We start from the raw sequence: 21,041 nt of genomic DNA on the forward strand, positions 1-21,041 counted from the left end.
AGCCTACGACTGATTAAAACTGCAAAGCCGGCAGTCTGCCTAAGTAGCTTGGTGTCCTCGACGGTGGGTGATTATCCTGCGCTTGGCTTGGGGGTATATTAGACTGTCAGAAAGCAGTTTGAGAACAGCCAGCTGGTCTAGCCACAGCATCCTTGGAGAAGCAGCATTTCTATCACTGTGTAGCAGATGAGCTCTGCAAAGAGCAGAGCAAAACCCCTCCTGGGGCAACACATAGAAAGTACTAAAAGTGCTAAGAATGTGGCTGCCTAGCTTTGCTAGTCTGATCGTAACGACTGCTAGTCTCTGATCATCAGTAGTCATACTTTTGGATGGTGTTAACACAGTACAGCCCCCCAGGATTCTCACACGGAAGCTAGTTTTACACACGCCAGCAGGGGATACTATTAGATTTTGTATATTTTTAAAACAGTAAAAAGTTAATCTCAGGTTCATTATGAGCAAACTAAATACTGCCAAGAGAAGAGAGGAGCTGCAGGAGCCAACAGGGTTTAAGAGAAGAGTCTATTTTCCAGGGTAGAATGACTAACACACTTGAGGGGTCCATGGAGAGGGGGAAGAGGTCTTTGTGTCATGGCGGAGTCACGGACCTGGTAACAATAAAAGTCCCCCTGTCATTGGTTAGAACTGTTTAACCTTTTGATCCTCGTCCTTCTTAATGTGCTTTTTGAATATTGAAAGTTCTAGTAGACTACATGAAAAAAATAAATAAATAGCAAGGAAACTCTTAACTGCAGCTTACTAGAGGATGTGTTTACTTACTTAGTATAAAATATAGTTTACATTCCTGACATTGAATGGTCTAGATAAAAAAAATATTTAAAATCAGAAAGAGGCTTTAGAAAGAGAGACAAAAGTAAGCAAATGGATCCATGGTACAAATATGTAAACACTTGTCCACAACAGGGTGAAAAAAAAATTAACAAAAGCAATGCAGTGTAGCCTTTTTAATTTCATATTTTAACTGTAAGCATGTAAAATATCCCAATCTAATTATGGATAGTTTCCATTTTTTTCACAAAAATTAGGTATCAATAATAAACTCAAAGACTTATAGGCCACAATTTGGAACCTGTTTCCAGTGATTAGCCTAGGCCTACATCAAAAAGGAGATCAGCCTACTTGTCATTAACTAATCAGTGTTACAAGGAAGTTAAAATTCCCGACAAGAAGACTAGGGACTACAAATTGTGTAAGAGCAGTCCTCACCTAGCTTACTTCTGAAGTGCTGTTGAGCAATACCTCTCTGTTCCAGTAAGAGTTCGGCTACACCTCCAAACTCGGAGCTCTTGTCGGCTATCAACGAAGAATGTTTTATTCTTAAGCTTTCCGTCCAATAAAATAAGTCTTACATGTATAATACATGAGGCTGTTCATTTGTCAAGGAGTCTGTTCACTGCCGATTCAGCGTATCTGACTTGAGCTGGTTCTCACATTACTTGAAATAAACAAACAACCATCGATGTTATCATTTGAAGCGATATCGCAATCAATGCCACTGCCAGTTGGAGGCAATTTTCCGAACCTGGTGCCCTGAAACGCCTTCCCCCCCCGCGCACATCCGTGTCAGAACAGCGGGCTTGTCGCCAACACAGCGCCAAATGTTTACAGCAAATTGGTCGATGGCTACTACGGACTGAAAGGGTTGTATCGGTCGGTGAGCTTGTAAAGTTATTGCCACCATGGCACTTGGCAAACACATCAGTGCGCAGGGGAGCCTGGTGGTAGAGCTGCAGTCAACGACGCAGAGTGGAAAAACTTCCAGAAAGCACCGTGCCGCGGGACCCGGACTGACCGGACACCTTCCAGTCGCAGGCTCAAACCAACCAAACACTATCACGCACTTCCATTTTCTGCCCCGCTAATACATCACTGTTTCGGGAGTCGCGTGAATTAGGCACAAAATACACGCCCGTGTTGAACCGTGTCTGCGGTGTCGACGCGGTCAACCATTGTAGCAGCAGCCACATACAATGAATAAGTTTGGACCAAAACAGCGACCGTTAAGTTACAAAGTTCCGCGTTGTATTTGTGTCTAATTAAAAAGGCGGTATATGTAAAATATAAATATTTACGGTAATATTCCATCGAGGGACTCTATAAAGCGCAAACTTCACCTTAAATTATGAGCAGCTCCGGGAAAAATCCATTCAGCAACAACTTGCTCGCTCCCGACGTACCGCAGTTGCTCAACTTGTAGAGAGTCAGACACCCAGCTGTGACAGCCGCGGTCAAGCTGGACACAAGCACAGCTCCAACTTCCGGTCTCAACCTTCAAAATAAACGGACTGAAAGCACTCGCAATGGGCACATTTCTGAATAACAAAGTAATAACTTCTTATAATGCACTCTTCCAAACAAAATGACTAGTATTAAAGACGTTCTAACTAAACTAAGATACACATTTTAATGTTTTGTAATGTTCTTTTCAAAGTGCTTCACAAGGATCAAGTGACACAAGCTTTTATTTTGGGATAGCAAGTTCCGGTAGCAGTCCCTGTGATGTGAGAAGAAAACGGCTGTAAACAAACTAATGAATAAATAGATTAATGGATGTGTTTTTACTTAAAAGTGCATCACGACTTTTCTGTATCTTGTACTGGCCAAGTCATTCTTTATCATGGTGTTTTTTCCTTCTCAAATAGCCACAGTGGTGTAGTCCAGTGTACTTTCCATGGACTTGCAGTTCCCAGGCAAGTTAAAACAGGTGAGGAAATCAATTTTCACTCAATAATTCTGCTCTTTAAGGGTAAAACTATAGGCACAGAAAACTTTACTTCTTCCCATGGAACCACACAATATCCATTTACAAATGTCCATATTCATGTGTGAGGAAAAAACTGTAGTTCTCCTGAAGATGTCATGAAACACTTCACTGGGATATATTTATTTACTGTATTTTTTTTTTAGTACCTTGCTTTACCAATCACTATGCTTTTCCTCATTGGGTCCAGATCAGTCAGATGAATGTAAACTGTTTCTTTAAATTCCAGTTATGTACTGATGAGTTTACATTTGAACTGACTTGAAACAATGCTCCCTTCAAGACAGTATATTTTATGTACTATCACATGCTGTACATGGCTGATCCCTGGTCATGTTTCTGTGCCTGTGAGTTGCTGGATATCCCTGTCCAATGAGTACTTCAGCACATGCTGGTATAGTCAAAACGGCTTTTAACAGGTGCCTCATTGTACTTGTCCTCATGCAACTTAGTGTGCTGTAGTTCTTTAAGGAAAAACTTCTATTTTAACTGGCACTTTTCATGTCCAGTTTGTGAGTGTTGTTCTGATCATTTTTAAGCCTGTGTACAGAACAGGACTATCATGCTGATTCAGCACCCTGCACTCTACACCCAAGGAAACCCAACACTCTCGGCAACTGAGACCAATCCCAAGAATGCCAAACACTCAGCAATACATATTCTTACAATTTTGTGGGTTCTCAGCATGGCAGTGTGATATAAACAGTTCCAGGTTTCAACATGAAGCTCATCACTCTCTCAGGGCTGCTGGCTATCTTGAAAGAAGAGAAGGTGACTTGTTTTGAGTGCCACACTCTTGACTCTTTTAATAATCCTAATTCCACCACTGTTCGTGGCTGTGGCAAACTTTCTGAGCTGAATTAATTTCCATCTGTCTGAAGTGGCTTATAGGCCACCATTAGATGCACAGGAGTGTAATTTCAATGAATGACATGGATTATTAACTTCAGCAAGATTATGTGGCTGTGGATAACCCATCAACACTAAATAAAACGCTGAACCAAAGGCCACCGCATCATTCCTGGCAGAAAGGGACAGAAAAAAGTAATCAACCCAAATGTAAAACTCTGTCATCATGAGCCAATGATGACTTTCATGGAAAAGTTACACCATATCAGTGTGGTGAGTGTTACTTTTTTATTAAAACATAGAAATGTAAACAGATACAGCACATATACAGAATAAACATCTGAGTAAGTTTAAGTGTTCAAACATTTGACAAACACTATTGACAATTTACCATCAAAGATACCAGATAGTTTTTTAGAGCAGTTCCCCCTTGCTCATATGAATGGGGGTCAACATGATGAACTTCAACAGGGAGCAGAAGCTCATTTCAACTTGTCACCCTTTTCACATCCTTGTCTTTAGGAACAGTGCCACCTGCTGTTACAGAGGTAGAGGGGAGGGACCTAACACATGCGCACACATACTCGCACGAGGAGTGACCCTCAGTACAACTCACTGCAATGCAGCATAAAAAAACACCTGCACATTGCTCTTTGCAGCAGCAATGCCATTCGTCTTTAGGACTAGAAGAGCCAAGTTTATGTCACTGCTCTCTGGACAAATCAGTCCCCAAATATGAAGCCAATTACCCATCGCTTTAGACAGGACAAATCTCATGATGGCTGAACTGTGTGAACATGAACATTCAACAGATGACAGAGATGATGTGGACAGGGACCCCACACTGTACATCAAAATAAAGACATTAGATTTAAAGATGAGATCTGCATTGTTAAAATCAAATCAAACAAAATTAAATCAACAAACTGTTGGTAACATGTGGTGGAAACACTGAGCGTGGTGTTAAATGCTGAAAGGGATTAGTTTGAGTTTTCTGAAGTGGGGTTGTATGAGGTATTTTATCTACATTCAGTGTATTACTTGCAGTAGCCGTCATCCACATATAAAAAAAAGTCCGAAACAATTCCTTTAATCCAGTTTGTTTGGTTAAACCCTTCTCCTTACTGCCAGTGCAGGTTCCCTACAGCTTCATCACGTTAGTAAACAACACCGTGTTATCACACTTTATCTGCATTTTCACGCCACATCAGCAAGTTAAAACAACTCCAGCTAAACATGGGTAAAGTTACACATTGCAGCTTTAAAGGAAAACTGGAATACCTGCAGCATTGATGTGGTGAAGTCCTCAAACTCTGTCACCAGAACCGCAGCTGAGAGGCTTGAAATGATAATTGCAGCAGCTGATTTTGTGAGCCACATAATCCAGTATTCTTTCAGCTAGAAGTATTCATAGTGTGTAAGAAGGTGCAAAAATAACATGGCTCACCGACTGCATAAAAATGTCTTCTCATGTAAAATAACTTGTGCACCTCTAATGTAAGTGCTTTATTGCCACCATATTATGTTGACCCCTTGTCAATGAGTGGTGCTTCCGTGCTACATCATCAAATCTCCACTCCCTTAATCTACAGTTCCTGAAAGAAAGAAAATAAGACAAAATATAACATGTCACTGCTGTTAAAATAAAAGTTTCTCTGTTAGTCTGAATGCCTCGAGGATGCAGCGTGGTGCATCTCTATCCATCAGTGCTTTGAGGTGAGAGTTAGGGTGGAGGAGACACGGAAGATCTGAGGCAGCATGTTGCTCAACTGGTAGAACATCTCATCTGAGATACTCTGTCAATACAAAAGAGACACACACAGACACAGCCAGGATTAGTGAGCAACAAGGGATTGAGATTTGTGCAGCACCAATGTAAAAAAACAAAGCAACACTTGTACACACATTTTCAGTCCACACTGTGACAAAGGAAGGGAACAAATTAAACCTTTGTTTAAACCCAGCTGAAATTGTGCCCACCAAAACAAAAATACATCTGGACTGTTTGTGTACAGCCAAGTGTTAACAGCCCCTAAGGTGCCCTTTAGTTCAACATCCCAGGGTCGTTTTCTTTCCCTGAGGGAACAGTAGTCAAGATGCTCAAGTGATGTGAGCTCCGGCAGCTGTGACTTTAACGGGGGAACATACCGTGGGCTTCGAAACATCGCCACACGTCAAATAAGAATGTTAAGTATTAATCTTTAAGCAGCACAGTGAAACACGCATCCTTAAACCGCACACAAACACAGAGCGTATATTTAGGTACTGCATCTCTTTGAGGCCTGGAACACCTTGTTGTTTGAGAAGTGCTATTTAAAATGGTGTCTGAGCACGCAGCTGACAGGAAGCCGATACAGTCGGAGTCCTTTGATGCTGGCAGTTTTATCATCTTAACTTGTCAACATGAGATCCTGCTATAGGCCCTGCTGCCTTCCTGACAAACCTCAAAAGCTACAGGTATACCACATCCATCTACGCCCAAAATAAAATAATAGTTATTCTTCATCCAGCGCTGAGGTCCCAATTACTGCCTCACGACTGAATCTGAATGATTTTCCTCTTTTAGTCGTAAAGCAACACCTCTAAATTGGGTGACTTATTTACATTCCTTATGAAAGACATTCGGTTAGACTTGGATATCCAAGTGAGTTCAAGATTATGGCTCAGTGCTGGAAAGCTACATGAAAATCCTATTGCTTATCACACTATTACATGAATGAGCCTGAGCTTTCTCTTATCACAGCAGTGCAAACATGAGCAAAAGGACCTAACTCTCTATAATTCATGGCATGCGTTTCAAACAGTCGCTCTTCTCTGGCTGTATTTCAGAGGTGTGCACTGCAAGGCTAGGTGTGTATTTTGTGAGGCCTTAAGTATACATTTCTGTTGAATTAACAGAGACTGTGTGGCACCTTAGCTATGAGTTGTGAAATCAAAAATATAGGTTGTACATTCTGCTCTCACCTTTGGCACTAGAAACTGGACTGTGCGTGATATACCTCCATCCCATGAGGCCATCTCCATCATGAAGCCTACAAATAAAACAGATTCAAAGTAACTCACATTTAACACTCAAAAAAATATATTTTTTAAATATCTATCTGTAAAGTTCAGTATATTCCAGGCATTATTTTGTAATGTAGCTTTGCTATTACATTGTATCCAGCTTCCCTCAACGTGCAGAACTGTTTTACCAATCAGGAGGAAGTAAGTGTTGTGCCTCAGCTTTGCATTATGAAAAATGTACACTACTGTCAGGAGACGCACTGGTATGTCAAATTCTTCAAAGACAGATTTCAGCAGGAAAAATAATCCATCTCAACAAGACCTCATGTGTCCAATACATTTAAATAGCAATAACAATTGAAAAGCTGTAAACTTGGGGTTTGCTATCAAACATCAATTGGAAATACTGGCTCTCATCAAGTCATGATGATTATATTAGGTTATCTATGAAAATATAAATACACCAATAAACAGCTAAATGGACACAAAACAAGGTGCAATGCAAATAGCCAATTTATTACTTAACTTAAAATGATTTCCAACTTTCCTCTTACCTTTGACACATTTGAATACCAGCTCAGCTCTCTTAAGACACCACGGTATGGTCATCTCCTGCAGAGAGGTGAGAAGAAAAACGAGAACACTGATTTGCTTTGTTTATTGTTAAATGTGCAGCGAAACTGTGTAACATGATAATATTCATTTATTGGCGCAAAGACCCCCCCCCCCCCATGGGTCTTTCATGCACTAACAATAGGATAGTACACTCAAGAGATTTTCATAGTGACTGCGGCTGGTACCAGAGCCAATTGAGGCAAGGAGAGGAATTTCTTACAACCAGAAAAATAAACATATTTGTGAAATGGTGTAAAAGTCATTGTCTGCAAACTAGCTCTCTAAATTGGTTGAAAGAGTTTTCAGTTTCCTCTCTGCAAACTTTTAAACATGTACAAAAGTGTTCCTTGTTCCTGTTACTTAACGCTCAAGGGAAAAAAGAAAACATTAGAATAAGAAGCAAAGCCCTGTTGTATTTCATCTAGACAAACTACGTCAGTTTATGTCAGTCATCGGCTTGTACAAACAGGCAGCCATCTCCACTAAATGGCAAGACTGAAAAGAAGATGCCAGATGAAAGGTTTGATGTGAAACCAGAAGCTATCAATTAAAATTCCTCTGGTTCCAGAGGCTTCAAAAATTCAAAGTCTTTGGTTTTGTAAACAAAGACTCTTGATTAGACATGAGAAGAAAAATTGCACTGGACATGTTGAGGCATGGGTGCTCTCCAGACAAAGGTTTGTTGAGAATTGAGAGTATAATGTTTTAATTTGTACTCAGTTGAAGAACTAAGAAGAAGCTTTTGTAGTTAAAAGAAAATCCTGATTCCAAAAAGTTTCAGCAGAACAAACAAAATATCCCAATTTCCAGAAGAAAAATCCACCTTATTGTGATCATAACTCTGCTTGATTCGATCTCAGCTCATCAGTCACTGAAAGCTTTCTCTGTTACTCTTACCCTACTGTGTGAGTACATAGTTCTGCAATACATACACCCTGAGAGGAACTAAGTAAACAGAAGCGCTCATGACTCTCTACTTTACCCTCCTGGTTTTAAACCTAGACAATGAATTCACAGCCAGTGCCTGACAAACTAAACCACAGCTGAGGAAACAAGCAGAGACAGAATGAAAGGGAAGAAATTGTGACTGTGCCCTCAGTTAGGGCTACAGAAACCTGTGTGGCCAGCAGGTTCTCTTCACCTTCTGCCACAATCACAAACTATTTAGGCGCAACACAGATGCAATGCCTGGGTTGGTGTCAGTTTCAACCATTTATCCATTACCTTTAGGTAACTATTTCAACTACTCTAAAATAGTGATGCCAATTAATCAGGGCGATCAGGGCATTTTGAGATAATCAGTATCTGAAATACAAAAAATGTCTGCAGACACATCTGCATGCATTAGTTAACCATAATGTTAACATTCTTAAATGACAGCAAATGTAATCTAATACCATTACTGGCTAACGTTAAATATATAATATTATACTGCAGAGAATAATGCAGTTGAATGACATCACAAGATGTACCCCGCTCTCCTTAAACACCAGTCACATTCTGAAATCCACAGTATAACCCAATGTATATTTCTATTTCATTAGTTAATAAAAAATCCATCTAAAACATGTTACTGGCTAAAATAACTACATATAGTATATTTCACTCTGTATAGGATGATGGAATTATACATTGTGGTGTATAATTTATGTGCATTTGACTCATAAACCTTTATGATCAAGAACAGTGTCAAGCGGATTTCTTCTCAACACATCATCGCAGCATTATTGTTCGGACACCACAACATGACTTTTCTTTGTTTTGATATCGTCATTATATATCAGCTTTTTCATTATTTTATTCAACTTTTACTGAATTATTTCAATCATATCCATGATTGTAACTGCAGCTCATCCATTACTTGTAGCTAAATGTTTTTTCATGCACTCTGAATCACAATGCGGAGTGTAACAGTTACAGTTGGCTGACTTTGTGGATATATTTCTTAACTCAAGTCAATTATTATATTTCTTAACCCAAATACAAATTAGTTGAGCTAATCCTAAATCTTTCCACATATCCTGGAAACTGCAGAAGACCTCCCTGAGGTACAAGTACCAATTTAAGGTAAGATTCCACTGAAACTCACAGGACCACTAAATCCTCCCTTGTGTTTACTGGGAGTAATGCTTACACTGTAACCCTTTCCTAATCTGTTCAAGTCAAGTGTTTGGTACCCAAACAATTCCACTCTCCAACTCAAACATTTACTTTTTCATACATTGTATTTTATTCTTGACCAACTGTGGGAGCAGACTCACTGCATGTTTGTTGGTCCTACAAAGTTAAACAATGTTTGAACAAATGCAGCGATAAGAGGATAACTGAATTCTCAATTTGGGTTTAAATACTCCCTTGAGGTATCACATTACTATAATCCTCAGTAAGTGTGTGAATGTGTGTGGAGTGTGATGGAGAAAGAACGTGCATATTACAACATCATCCATACGTACAAGCATTCACAGTGCTCTACTCTTACCTCTGACATGTCATGGACCAGCAGCAGAGGGACGGTGACGGTGGTGACGTCGTGGGTGCAGCAAACCTTCAGGATGTTTCTCAAGCCCATGATGGCGGGGTCCCGGGCGGTGATGTTCCCTGAGCGCACGTTGTCATCCACACACAGGTGGAAGACAACGTGGACCTCTGACAGGTTGGAGTGCCGCGAGATGTAAAACTCACCTTGTGGAAGAGACACAGCAGGCACGGTACTTATAAGTGTGTGATACTGAGAGAAAAAGGCATGCAGAACTAGTGTGCTGCTGAATAATGTGCGATTGATCAGTGGTTTTATGCTCTGTTAATCTGACCAGAAGTCAGTGTAAAAAATAAAAAAATTTACCTGGTAAGATACTAGATGGATTTCTTTCAACATTTTTGCTCTTATCGTCACCTCCATTCCTTGGAATCTCTGTAAGGATATAAAATCACAAATCAGTTTGCACAATCTCAAATATCAAATCTAAACATCTCATAAGGACACCTAATGGCAATGGAAGCGGGACTTTCTAAATGCAGCTCTACTCTTCGAACCCCTCAGCCTATGTGGTGATAAGTATCTGGACACAATTTCCTGTCAACACAGTAGCAGTGATGTATTGTAAGTAAGTGTTTTCTACTTCCTGACTACTTATCCCACATCTTATACTGCTGGGCTGTCACTGACATTCTGAAACTCTGTGCAGTATAGTAGAAGTTTCTGTACAGCAACACTGTTACAGGCATGTATATAGTTGTACTCCCCATTCAGTGTCAAAATGAGAGATTGAGATACTTCTTTCTTGTCTTGCTAAACATCAAATCAGGTCAATTAGAGATCAACCTCAAAGCAGGTACTAAGTAAATCTTCAGTAGAATCTGCGTCCAGGGGTCTCATTTTTAATACTTTGCGTAGAATCCTCACTAAAAGCGTACGTGCGTGTGCCAAAAAATATACAGACTTAAAAAATTGTGCATACACACACCTGTACACAATGTTCCCTTTATAAATCACAATCATCTTGAAATGTGGCGTATGTGAGCAACCTCCATGTCCGACCCCTTAAATGCCTACAATTTCCTATAAATGGTCAGTGAAATGCCCCTCATTAATATTAATACGTACTGACTGCATGAAGAACAGGACGGCAAAATCTGACAAAAAAACTAAATTTAACTCAGTGTGACACTGACGTCCCTATTGGTGGAACTGAAGCATGTTGTTTGATGGGTAAAGAACACACTTTCATGCAATGCTTGTATGAGGAAAGGGGGCACCGGGCAACGGGATGACCCATGTACTAATTTGGATTCCCCCCGTTTGAAAAGAGAGTAAACCAAACGCATTCCGTTTGTGCTTACACATTTATTTAGGCTATACAATCAGTCCACTCACTTAACGAGACTGCTGTTAAAGGGAATATGACTAGTTGTAAATGATTTACTAAATAAAATAGTGTTAGCCTATATTTTCCATAATGTGTTTTTACAAGCAGCACATCACATCCACACACTGGCGCACAGCGTTTGGCTCGATAAGGCAACAAACGTGACAATACATGAAACTATGCTCTCGTATTTGCTCGACTGAAGCACTGAAAACGGCATCAAAATATAAATGTAGCCTAATTTATCCTCCTGTTCACCTTACTTATGAGAATAAATTGCACTGCATGCAAGTAGCCTATTAACTAATATGATTCCTGATTAAACTGTACAACATATTTGAGGCTTCTTTTGAAGAAAAAGATTTCTCCGTTTGTTTTTATTACCCTAAATCATGGTTCTTTTGTGTGCGCTGCACAAAAAATTGTTTTTTAAATGATGTTTTTTTCAGGGAAAAATTAATCAAACAGGTATTTGTTTATTCAGACAGGCTTTATGCCTATAATACTCAGAGGTAATATTGCAATTAATTTTACACAATAGTAATAATCACTGCCATGTGAGTCGAAATGAGATTCTCCAGTTTATGTGCGTACGCATGGTTCAGAGTTTGCGTGGAGGACCACACATTTTCCCGTCAAGTTTGTTTTTTTATAGATCACAACCTTTGCTTGGGAAGTGGCGTACGCACGTTTCCAGACCTGTTTTGAACGTACGCACCGTTTATAAATGAGACCCCAGGTCAGTAGCTCCGCTTTGACTTTTCTGGTGAAATGTACATTCAGGATGAAATTCTTGGAAGCTCTGTCTGCATTGTTCTGTCTACAATTCTACAAATATGTTGACACTGAGACCCCAGGAGCCGCCAAAAGTCTAACCAGGTTGTTCTTTCTGCTTGCTGCTCCGCTGGGCTCTGGCATAGAGCAACACCTGCTGCACCTCCTCCAGCTGCGCCTCCAGACAAGGAAAGTGGAAGTCTGTACACTCCTTCGCCACGGTGGCAAAGTCTGGGGGGTCAACACAATACAGGCCAGGGTTGAAATGACACATGAAAAGTTCAAGTTAATATCTAGTCAGAGCTTATCTCTGTAATTATGTCTCCATAGCGTACTCCCACTCATTTATAGAATATAATGCAAACTTAAACGTGAATGGAGTGCGTAGTCTTGAAAAATCATTTAAAGAGGCGTGAAAGAAAAGTGTTAGAGTGAGTCATGAGCAGGACAAAAAAAAGTTACAATTCATTGTTGCAAAATATAATGCACTGGCTAGAATTATTGTGAAAAATGTTAACACGTTGACCATCTAGCAGGAGACTGCCAAACGCAAATTTGCAGCTTTCTACAAAACAACACCACAGGTTGCCCAAGTGACAACATCGCTACGAGGATCACCAAAATATGTTCCCTAACCTCTCTTGATGCCACTGTAAGAGTTCACCCTGTTGTCAACCAACAACACCAGACCACAGAGTGAGGAGGAGTAGAGCGAAAGGGCCGTCTGTAGCCGCCTTAACTTTGCTCCGCCGCTGCCGTGCCGCCGGTGCTTACAGAAGTCCAGCACGTCTGCACGGACCAGACGCAGGTTGTGCATCGTCTTCAGCTGTGCTCCTAATCAAAACAATTTCATATATAACATGGACATGTCAGCGGACACAAAACTGTGTACAAATGTTTGAACAGCATGTTTGAAGTGAGGCACCTAAGTGTATGGTGAAACTCTCCTCCAGCTGAGGCTGCTCCTCAAACATCCTGGCCCCAGAGTCTGCAAGTTCGGACAGCTGGCTGGGCTGCACCTTGATCTCCTCACTGGAAGTCAAATATGCAAACAAATCAATCAGTAAAGATTTTCCATGAACAATAGTTCATCTGATGTATGTTTTGTAGGTTCAAGGAAGGAATGGACAGAACCTGAAGTGTCATACCAACAAAGAAAACAGAATGCAGACATACAATTAAAAAATATATATTTTCACTACCCAACACTGCTGAAGATATAAGGCAGTTTTTACCATTCAGTTGTAGTTTTTGTGGTTTCTTCTTAGATAGAAAAAACACTTCAATTCCAAAAAAAAAACAATATCAAAAGGACACAGAAATTCAACCTGAATTCTGTTTTCAGTTTTCCTTTATGCGCTAAAGCTTTAAAAAAAAAAAAGCATCTTTGTGTTCAAAATTCTGATGTATTACGTTCCACTCACACACAACAAGATAATGGTATTCATCATTAAGAAAAACTGGTGCTGTGTCAGCAGCACATTGAGCAGCTCTTACCACACAGGTCCTATCTGCTTTTTGATGGAATATCCAATACATGCAGGTAGAGGTCGACCGATTAATAGGCCGATTTTTGGCATTTTTTAACATAATCGGCATCGGCCAATATCCAAGTATATCAAGCCGATTATTAGGCAGGCGCATCTGTGGGCAGCCTAGTGTTGTCGTGGAACACGTGTTTGACGCGCGCTGCCGCTAGAGTCATTGTCCAGCCGAGTGAGCAGCAGACCTCATCCAGTGCCTAAGGAGCTAACGGTGAGGATTCAATTCTTATTACTCCTTTATATTTAATTAAAAACTTTTGATATGTTACTGCCAACTTCGAGAAAAAACCTGAATAAGACACATGACATTTGGCTAATTTGGATCGTAGTTGAAGTTGCATTATCACAGAAGAGTTGCTATCATGTCACAATAAGTAAGCAATAATTTTGCAATTACAGAGTGAATCTGAGACTTTTATTTGTTCTGTTTGTGTGTCTTATATTTGAGAGGGTTGTCACTCAATGCAGAGAAATAAGTAATAAAAAAGAGACCAACGCACTATAGGCTAGTGACAGACTGGCTTGGCTTTGCTTTGCTAACAGGTAGCTACAGACAGACCCGGTGTTAATACGGCACTGGAACCTTAACGACCGTTATCTACCGCACCGAATATCAACGCGGATTTCTGTGCTTCAGTTCGGTGCAAATAGAGGTTAAAAACCAAGCAAATATCGGCCAAAATAAATCAGCAGCATTAATCGGCCATCAGCCGACCCGGATTTCAAAAGATCGGTATCGGCATTGGCGTGAAAAAAAACATATCGGTCGACCTCTACATGCAGGGGAGTGTAAGACCTGAATTTAAACCACCACTCTGCTGGACCTCACTGCTGTTAATCACTATTAGATTTTTTCCCTCCACTTCTGAGCACAATATGCCAGTCATAACTGATACTGCAAAGCTGAGCATCAGTCAAACTAATCTGAGTTTTTGACCTCTTGTAATCACTTCAATTTTTATGTAAATGGAGCCTGTACTTCAAAAGGGCCAGCAGACATGTCTAGCTTTGGATCAGAACGGCTGCAGAAGTGCAGCTGTTGAGATCCTACTACTATAAGTCAGTTTGACCTCTAGTCGAGAATCAGTGGGACTTTCCTGGTAACAGAATTCACAGACGAAAAGTAGTTCATTTTATCACTTCAATCCTAGTTTTCTTTCTTTTATTCACCCTATTGTATCACTTTAAGTTTTAAGGTTTGATGTCGTCTTAAAAGTTCAATTACTCTGATTTAAACCAGACAAGCCAAAGCCACTGCACCAATGGCACATTATCAGTCAATAAAGACTGTGAAGTGCTGTTCTGTTGTTCTTCTGCACATTGCATTCCTCCGTGTCGACACTGCAGCTTTACTTTTTCTACCCAACAAGAGTAAGTGACTAAGCACTTGAATCCAGTGTTTATTATCTTGGCTCAACCGTTTCTGCTTTATCCTGGGAATTAGGGGAAAAAATACTGCATTGAAAGGTGCATGTGGGTGTAAAGTAAGTGGACAGATATCATAAAGGTGTACACAAAAAAGATCATACTACAGAATACACTAGGGGTGTGACAATTAAAACCTCTTCAGGGGAAACCTTTGTTACGAGACATTTTCACACACTGTCCCGCCACACATAAGTTTTCTCACGCAGTGAGAACTGATACATCAACACAGTTCACGAATCATCCCCACCCAGCTGATGTGGTGTACGGCGCGATAGTTAAGAAGTTAAGCCCCATCTCACACTTTCAGTCGCAGCCAGTTTGTGACCCAGTGGTAATAGTTTTTGCTATAGACATCTACAAACTGAGGCGCAACCTTGCTCTTTTTGGGACTTTGAGCTGCACTTCATTGAAAGTGCTGAAGTTAACGTGTGTGGATTTGTGTTGAGATTTCTGCCTGATCAGTAGTGTTTTCAGTTAGTGTTATTTTCCACCTCCTTGTCAATCCTAACTTGATGTCCCAAAAATTTCTGTGTCCGTCAGACAGTCTGATCGAAATTTTACCAACGGAGCAATAACGTAATGTACCGCAGAGTACAGGGCAGGTAGACTTAAAAATAATCATGAATTCTGATGAAATAATGATATTAGTCTTGTACTATTATGACTTTTTTGTCGACGTGTCAGAGAACACTGAGATTGAACATGAGCAGAAAACTTACTGAAACAGAGGAGCTTTTACAGCCCAGGAGTTTATAACTGAATTAAAATTAAATAATTTATCACTGAGGTGAAAAGGAGCCACAACCACATTTAAAGAGGTTACTTCACTAAACAAAACACACATAACAGGAGGGAAGACTAAATCACGCCTGCATCTGTGTTGACTCACTCAGCAGAGAAAGCAATACAGAATGCCAGAGAGCCTTAATTCATAATAGTCTGCTATATTTTGAAATGTCACCTGCCACCAGAATTTTGTGTTTGCCTTTACATAAAATTTTCATATAATACGGCATTGAAGATTTCTTAAAAATAGTGTTAAAATCTAGTCTTGTGGACCCAATATCGTGTCTCGTCTAATGAGCTAAGTGTCTCGTCACACCCTTAGTATACGCACAAATACAACATATTAACAGACCGTTTGTTTGAGACTCTCACACACACTCACACTCACTTAATTTTGCTGCTGTTGTTGGATTTCTGCAGGTCCTGGTGCAGTTTGATGACCCACTCCTGATACTCCTGCTTCTGAATACCGGTAACTTGCTTCAGCTCACTGGCCCACTTGTTCTCCAACACCTGCTCATAGACGACAAAGTCAAACACTGAGGAGCCTTAGTGTGACAACAACATATTTTGACTGGGCAGGCTGGAGCAAATCTGAACCTAAAAAGTGAATACTAACTCACTAACTGAATCCCCTGAAATGTCTTTTGTGTAATGATCACTTTGTGCTGGGCTCAAGGTACACCTGTTTTCAGCACTGTTAAAGAGTATCCCAACTTCTTTTTTACCTGCTGTGCATCGAAGTGTTGGGAGGCAACTGTATTTACATCCTGGTCACTCAGCGTATTCCCCAGCTCGTGCATCACTTTGTCCATTTCAGAAGCTTGCCTGCCAGACAGAAAAATATTAATTGATTTGAACAGACTGAATGGAAATACATCATCATCTATACAACTCATAAAGAAAAGACACATGTTATTTCAGTCACCTGTATTCATGCCAGGTGACTGAAATATCATCCCAACACTGTATAAATGACATGCTCGGCCTACTGAACCAAACTTCTAAAAGGTTTAAAAGCACCCTATGAATACTGAAGTTGAATAAAGCTTTAGCCATACAAGTTTTAACAGTATTTTAATTTACAAAGAAAGATGTGAAAAAATACAGTATGAGCAGGAAATCTAAGGATCCCGGTTCCAGGCAATCATCCCCAAATACCAACCTCTCCTGCAGCTTCTTAATCTCCATGTCCCTCTCACTGATGAGCTCGGAGATGCTGACAAAGTAGTTGTGCTCCAGGTTGAGAAGGGTATCTGAGGCAGGGGAGTGGATCAGCTCATGGTAAACATCGGCAAAGTCCTCATCCCAGCTGGGCTCTTCGGGCCGAGCATGCTCCAGCGTGGTCTGAAACGGTAATGGGAGAAAGAAAATAACAATCTCCAAATGGCAAAAGCAAGTGGTTACACAAAGGCAAAGAAACACAACCTAACCATGTTGTGAATTCCACACTGCAGGGTCGCTTCACTGTAAGATACAAAAACTGTCATTGTCAGTGATGATCTGCTGCCAGTGCTCTGAGTAAGAGATGCTGACTTTCAGTTGAAAGTGTAAAAACAAAAGTTTCTGTGGTCAGAAGAAGACAAAATGCAATGTCAACACATTGCAAATGCTTTGCTCAATAAACCAGTGCAGTTGATGCACCCCATCCATAATTAGAAAAGCAACAGAACAGTATTCAGAATGTGAAACTCCTCTATTTATACAGGCTCAGGAATCTTCAGGCCACAAACATGATAGACACTGGAAAGCTTCCATGGGTATTTCAGTGTGACTGCAGTAAAACGTAGCCAGTCCTTAATGTGGGCCAGAGGGGCAGCCTCTGTTTTTTATATATGCCGGGGCAGGTGACAGCAGAGGTAAGACTCCTGAACTTTGAAGTATAAAACCAAATGTTCTTATTGACCTTCTCTAAGCATGAAATAAGAGACATTCACATTCAAAGAAATGTGTCAGTGAGAGGACCGTAAATATTTTAATTAGAAAACCACAAAGTTCACTTCTATGTTTCACTAGACTGTTTGTTTTGTATTGATCCATGATAAAAAAGTGAAGACTCCATTCTCAATTATGAGCAACTGCCACCACATACAGTATTGGATCTCTGGGAAGACACACATCAAAGTGTAACCGAGTGCAATGGAGAGACATTAAAACGCAGCACTGAGGCTTATGTAATGAGATTTTTTTTCTCCCAGGAACTCATGAATAATCAATTTGCAGATTTTGCACTGCACTACTTCTGTTTGAATTACTTTAATGATCCATGACTGCCCCGAAGTTAGCAGGAGCATTTGAGGACACTCCCGAAACACTGCTCAGCTACTACAGAGAAACAGAGAAGTGGATAAACGATCAGGGTGTGTTGAGCAGCCAGTATCTGAGATTAGCTTTTTGGAACACCTGCCAAGACTAAAACATGCTGCACGCAATATTAATAGACATTTTTCACAGAAATATCTTCCCTTTCCTTCACTTTGAGTATAGACTCAAATATAATCATGACGTACAACAAAACTCTAGTTGCAAAATAAGCATTTTTAAACCACCCAACAAACATAAACTGTGGTGAAGCTGAAATGTTCATCCAGGTGGCAAACAGGAGTAGAAGTGTAGAGAAGTCTGAATACTGAATCTGTCATGATTATAAATACTGCAATGAGACGTTGTGCTATAAGCACCTAATAGCCATTAAACCCGCTGATGTTAGTTTTTCAGCACAATAACATACTGAAATGCATTATCACCTCCACATAAGACCTGGTCCATGCGTTGGTAAGCTGGTTTAGGTCTACATCGCCCGTTGTGAGTCTATGTAGGGCCAGCTCTGCCTCTCTGTCATAATCCAGAATGGTCTCCTTCTCGATGAAGGTGGAAAGGGAGGTTTTTAGCTCTGCAGGAAGAGATGTGTGCATGTAGCATCATTTAAAACATGTTTTAATTTCTGTGCAAGCCAAGATTGTACTCAGTGAGCTGGATCCATTTCATTTGTTACAGGTTTCAAACTAATAGCAGGCATGCTGACAATACCATCTTGTTCCCAGGAACATGAGCAGAGAGTAATTATTTGAATAGATTCATCTAAAATAAACAGACTCTGATGTCTCTTGTCCAACTGTGCAGTCACAGAGTGTTCAGGGGGGCCTGCCCAAGTCCTAAAATACCAATAATAGTGATAATAAACCTTATGAATGTTTTTGGGAATTGAGATCTAATACCTAAAGATAGATTATATTGTATTTAAGACTTTAAATATACAGAACTGAAATGTTTTAATCATAATACAGTTTTAGCAGTCACCAATAATCAATTTAGTGTCAGTTATGTTCAGTTCTAGTGTGTTTTGTAAGAGTATAGTGTGACAAATACTGTTACAGATTTGTTTTACTTGATAACTTGATTTCCTTTAAAAGACAAGTAGGGGACAGAGTTGAAGGGGCTATTGCCACCATCAGTGGCAGGCCACATACAGCTCCTGACACGTTTTACCATTCAGAGGGTTGTCTTTAGACTAGACACTATATAGCTAATGTTAGGGTTGGGGTGATGGTTGCAGTTAGGGTCTGCAAACCCCAGCTAAGAAAGTGGTTCACAGGTTGCCTTACACATGTAAAATGAAAAGAAACACCTTTCATTTGAAAGTCAACTCCACCTGTATGCAGAATAACACCACAAATACAAAAGTTCTGTAACTTTTCTTCTCTTTCACCAAGAGTGGCAATCTCACCATTTTCTATGTAGCAGGGTATTTTATGTAGCAGCATCAGGCGTCCATGAAGGTCACTGGTGTCCTCTTGAACAGGAAACTGCAGAGGCACTTTGAGGACACAGTTGTGTTTCCCTGCCTTGAACTCAAACACAAACTCCTTCTCAGCAGTACTGTTTGCTTTGCCTTTGTTTTTCTTCATGGCTGAGGCTGAAAAACAGAAGAAAACACGCCTGAAAGTCTAAGGGCCACAATTAAGTAACGTTAAATAACCGAATAATATGTGAAATAACCGATGTTAACCAACTGACAGCGAAAACAGCGTACAGTAACGTTACAGGCAACACAGTGAGACAAAGACTACTTTGTTAAGGACAAGTGTTTTGAAGTTGCTACAACATGTATGTTTAATTGCTGATTGAGATCACTGTTGAGGGTCAGAGTGTTTACCATGTTATTGTGAATGTAGGATTAACGTTAGCTCCACGTTAGCTGTCAGTGTAGCTAACGGGTATGGAGCTAAAAACAATAACTCTGCAGTGGACATGTCTAACGTTAGCTGGGCTTCGCTGTTTGCTTTATTTGGTGAACATATAGATCTTATAAGAGGCAGATTTACCTGAGTATGAATGAATACGGTGTTTCCTGTTGCAGAGAGAGGGCTCCCGTTTGCTCCAGTCAGCTGTCTGCTTCAGGGTAGCAGCGGGACAGTAAAAGCACTTTCGCGACACTGAGGTCCGCTACGTAAGGTCATGTTTTCGACTGTGTACCAGAACTGCTATAGTATGTGTGTGGAAGCTTAACACGTTGCAAATCTTATATTTTTAAATTTGGGTTACTGTCTTTCGCATATAAAGCAGATTTACAGAGCCACGAATCTACTGACCCCAAAGCTTAATTTACAAGAGCTTTTTTCCCCCATCAGATTGAATAAAGGTTTTTCCTCGGCCTCTACCTCCCTCTGCTGGTCAAAGATGATTGGTTGATGGGTGGTTTATAAATGAACTATTATAACGCATAACTTTAATTATCAGACCATTATATACCAGCTTGCTGGATCTATGTTTGCCAAACCAATTAAACTAAATCTTTCAGGAGTCAATTTACATAATCCATCAGGCCCCTTTTAAGGTTCCTATAGTGAGCAGAGGGTAGCAGTGAAGTGGCCAGGCTGATTTTCTAATGTTTATCTTCAAAACTTAATCTGCTTGCCATTTAATTAAAGAAAGTTAAACTTTCTAAAGTTTACACTTACTTATTTTACGGATTATATTTAACTTGATATTGTGTAGATTATATAATCTATTAACTCTACATGCAACAACTGAAAGAGACTGAGGTAAGTCTACACATGGGCTGTGTACTATATGCTTGACTATTTGACAGATCCTGACTACAGTCTAATGAAATGTGCAAAATTACCCAAATTTTTTTAATACACCTACAGTGGCTTCCAAGTACATCTCACAGTCTTCATCCGCAGATGGAGTTAGCTCAGTTGTCATGGAGGACAAAAAAATATGCTACAGTATAATTTGTATATTTACCCTGTCGATTCACCACGACATCCACCAATGTGTCCCTGTGGAAGACACTTAACCCCTAGTTGCTCCAGAGGCGTGTCGCCTCTGACATATATGGCAGTTGTAAGTTGCTTTGGATAAAAGCGTCAGCTAAATGATTAT

At 40.2% G+C, this 21,041-nt stretch overlaps 2 protein-coding genes across 3 annotated transcripts in view; both read right to left on the bottom strand.

Moving 5' to 3' along the window:
- Positions 1–2,265, bottom strand: part of slc45a3 (solute carrier family 45 member 3) — a 36,841-nt gene extending 34,576 nt beyond the window's left edge. The window contains exon 1 of one of the 2 annotated variants that reach the window (XM_038705764.1): positions 2,136–2,265. The gene's annotated coding sequence lies outside the window, so the exon portion shown is untranslated. Of the gene's footprint in view, positions 1–1,227; positions 2,049–2,135 lie in introns of those variants that run through there. The other variant, XM_038705765.1, reaches the window with a different exon arrangement.
- Positions 2,266–3,899: 1,634 nt separating this feature from the next.
- cunh12orf4 (chromosome unknown C12orf4 homolog) lies at positions 3,900–20,094 on the bottom strand. Its single transcript, XM_038706413.1, has 14 exons — positions 19,976–20,094; positions 19,378–19,566; positions 18,398–18,543; positions 16,816–16,997; positions 16,379–16,478; positions 16,039–16,163; positions 12,818–12,924; positions 12,529–12,726; positions 11,995–12,123; positions 10,095–10,163; positions 9,732–9,934; positions 7,192–7,249; positions 6,596–6,663; positions 3,900–5,427 (listed from the first exon to the last, which is right to left on the bottom strand). The coding sequence occupies exons 2-14, from the start codon at positions 19,556–19,558 to the stop codon at positions 5,335–5,337; spliced, it is 1,659 nt and encodes a 552-aa protein (XP_038562341.1). The 5' UTR covers positions 19,559–19,566; positions 19,976–20,094; the 3' UTR covers positions 3,900–5,334.
- Positions 20,095–21,041: the final 947 nt, after the last annotated feature.

The sequence above is a fragment of the Micropterus salmoides genome, unplaced genomic scaffold, assembly GCF_014851395.1.
Source record: "Micropterus salmoides isolate LMB-PRFRI ecotype aquatic unplaced genomic scaffold, ASM1485139v1 Ms_hic_scaffold_8, whole genome shotgun sequence".
NCBI lineage: Eukaryota > Metazoa > Chordata > Actinopteri > Centrarchiformes > Centrarchidae > Micropterus > Micropterus salmoides.

What these genes read in the sequence shown, in the direction of transcription:
- cunh12orf4 (XM_038706413.1), bottom strand. Translation starts at nt 19,558, where the DNA reads ATGAAGAAAAACAAAGGCAAAGCAAACAGTACTGCTGAGAAGGAGTTT. An exon ending in AACAACAGCAGCAAAATTAA is followed by an intron (nt 12,925 to 16,038) that starts GTGAGTGTGAGT and finishes TTTGACTTCCAG; the next exon opens with TGAGGAGATCAAGGTGCAGC. An exon ending in GAGTTTCACCATACACTTAG is followed by an intron (nt 12,727 to 12,817) that starts GTGCCTCACTTC and finishes TGTTTTGATTAG; the next exon opens with GAGCACAGCTGAAGACGATG.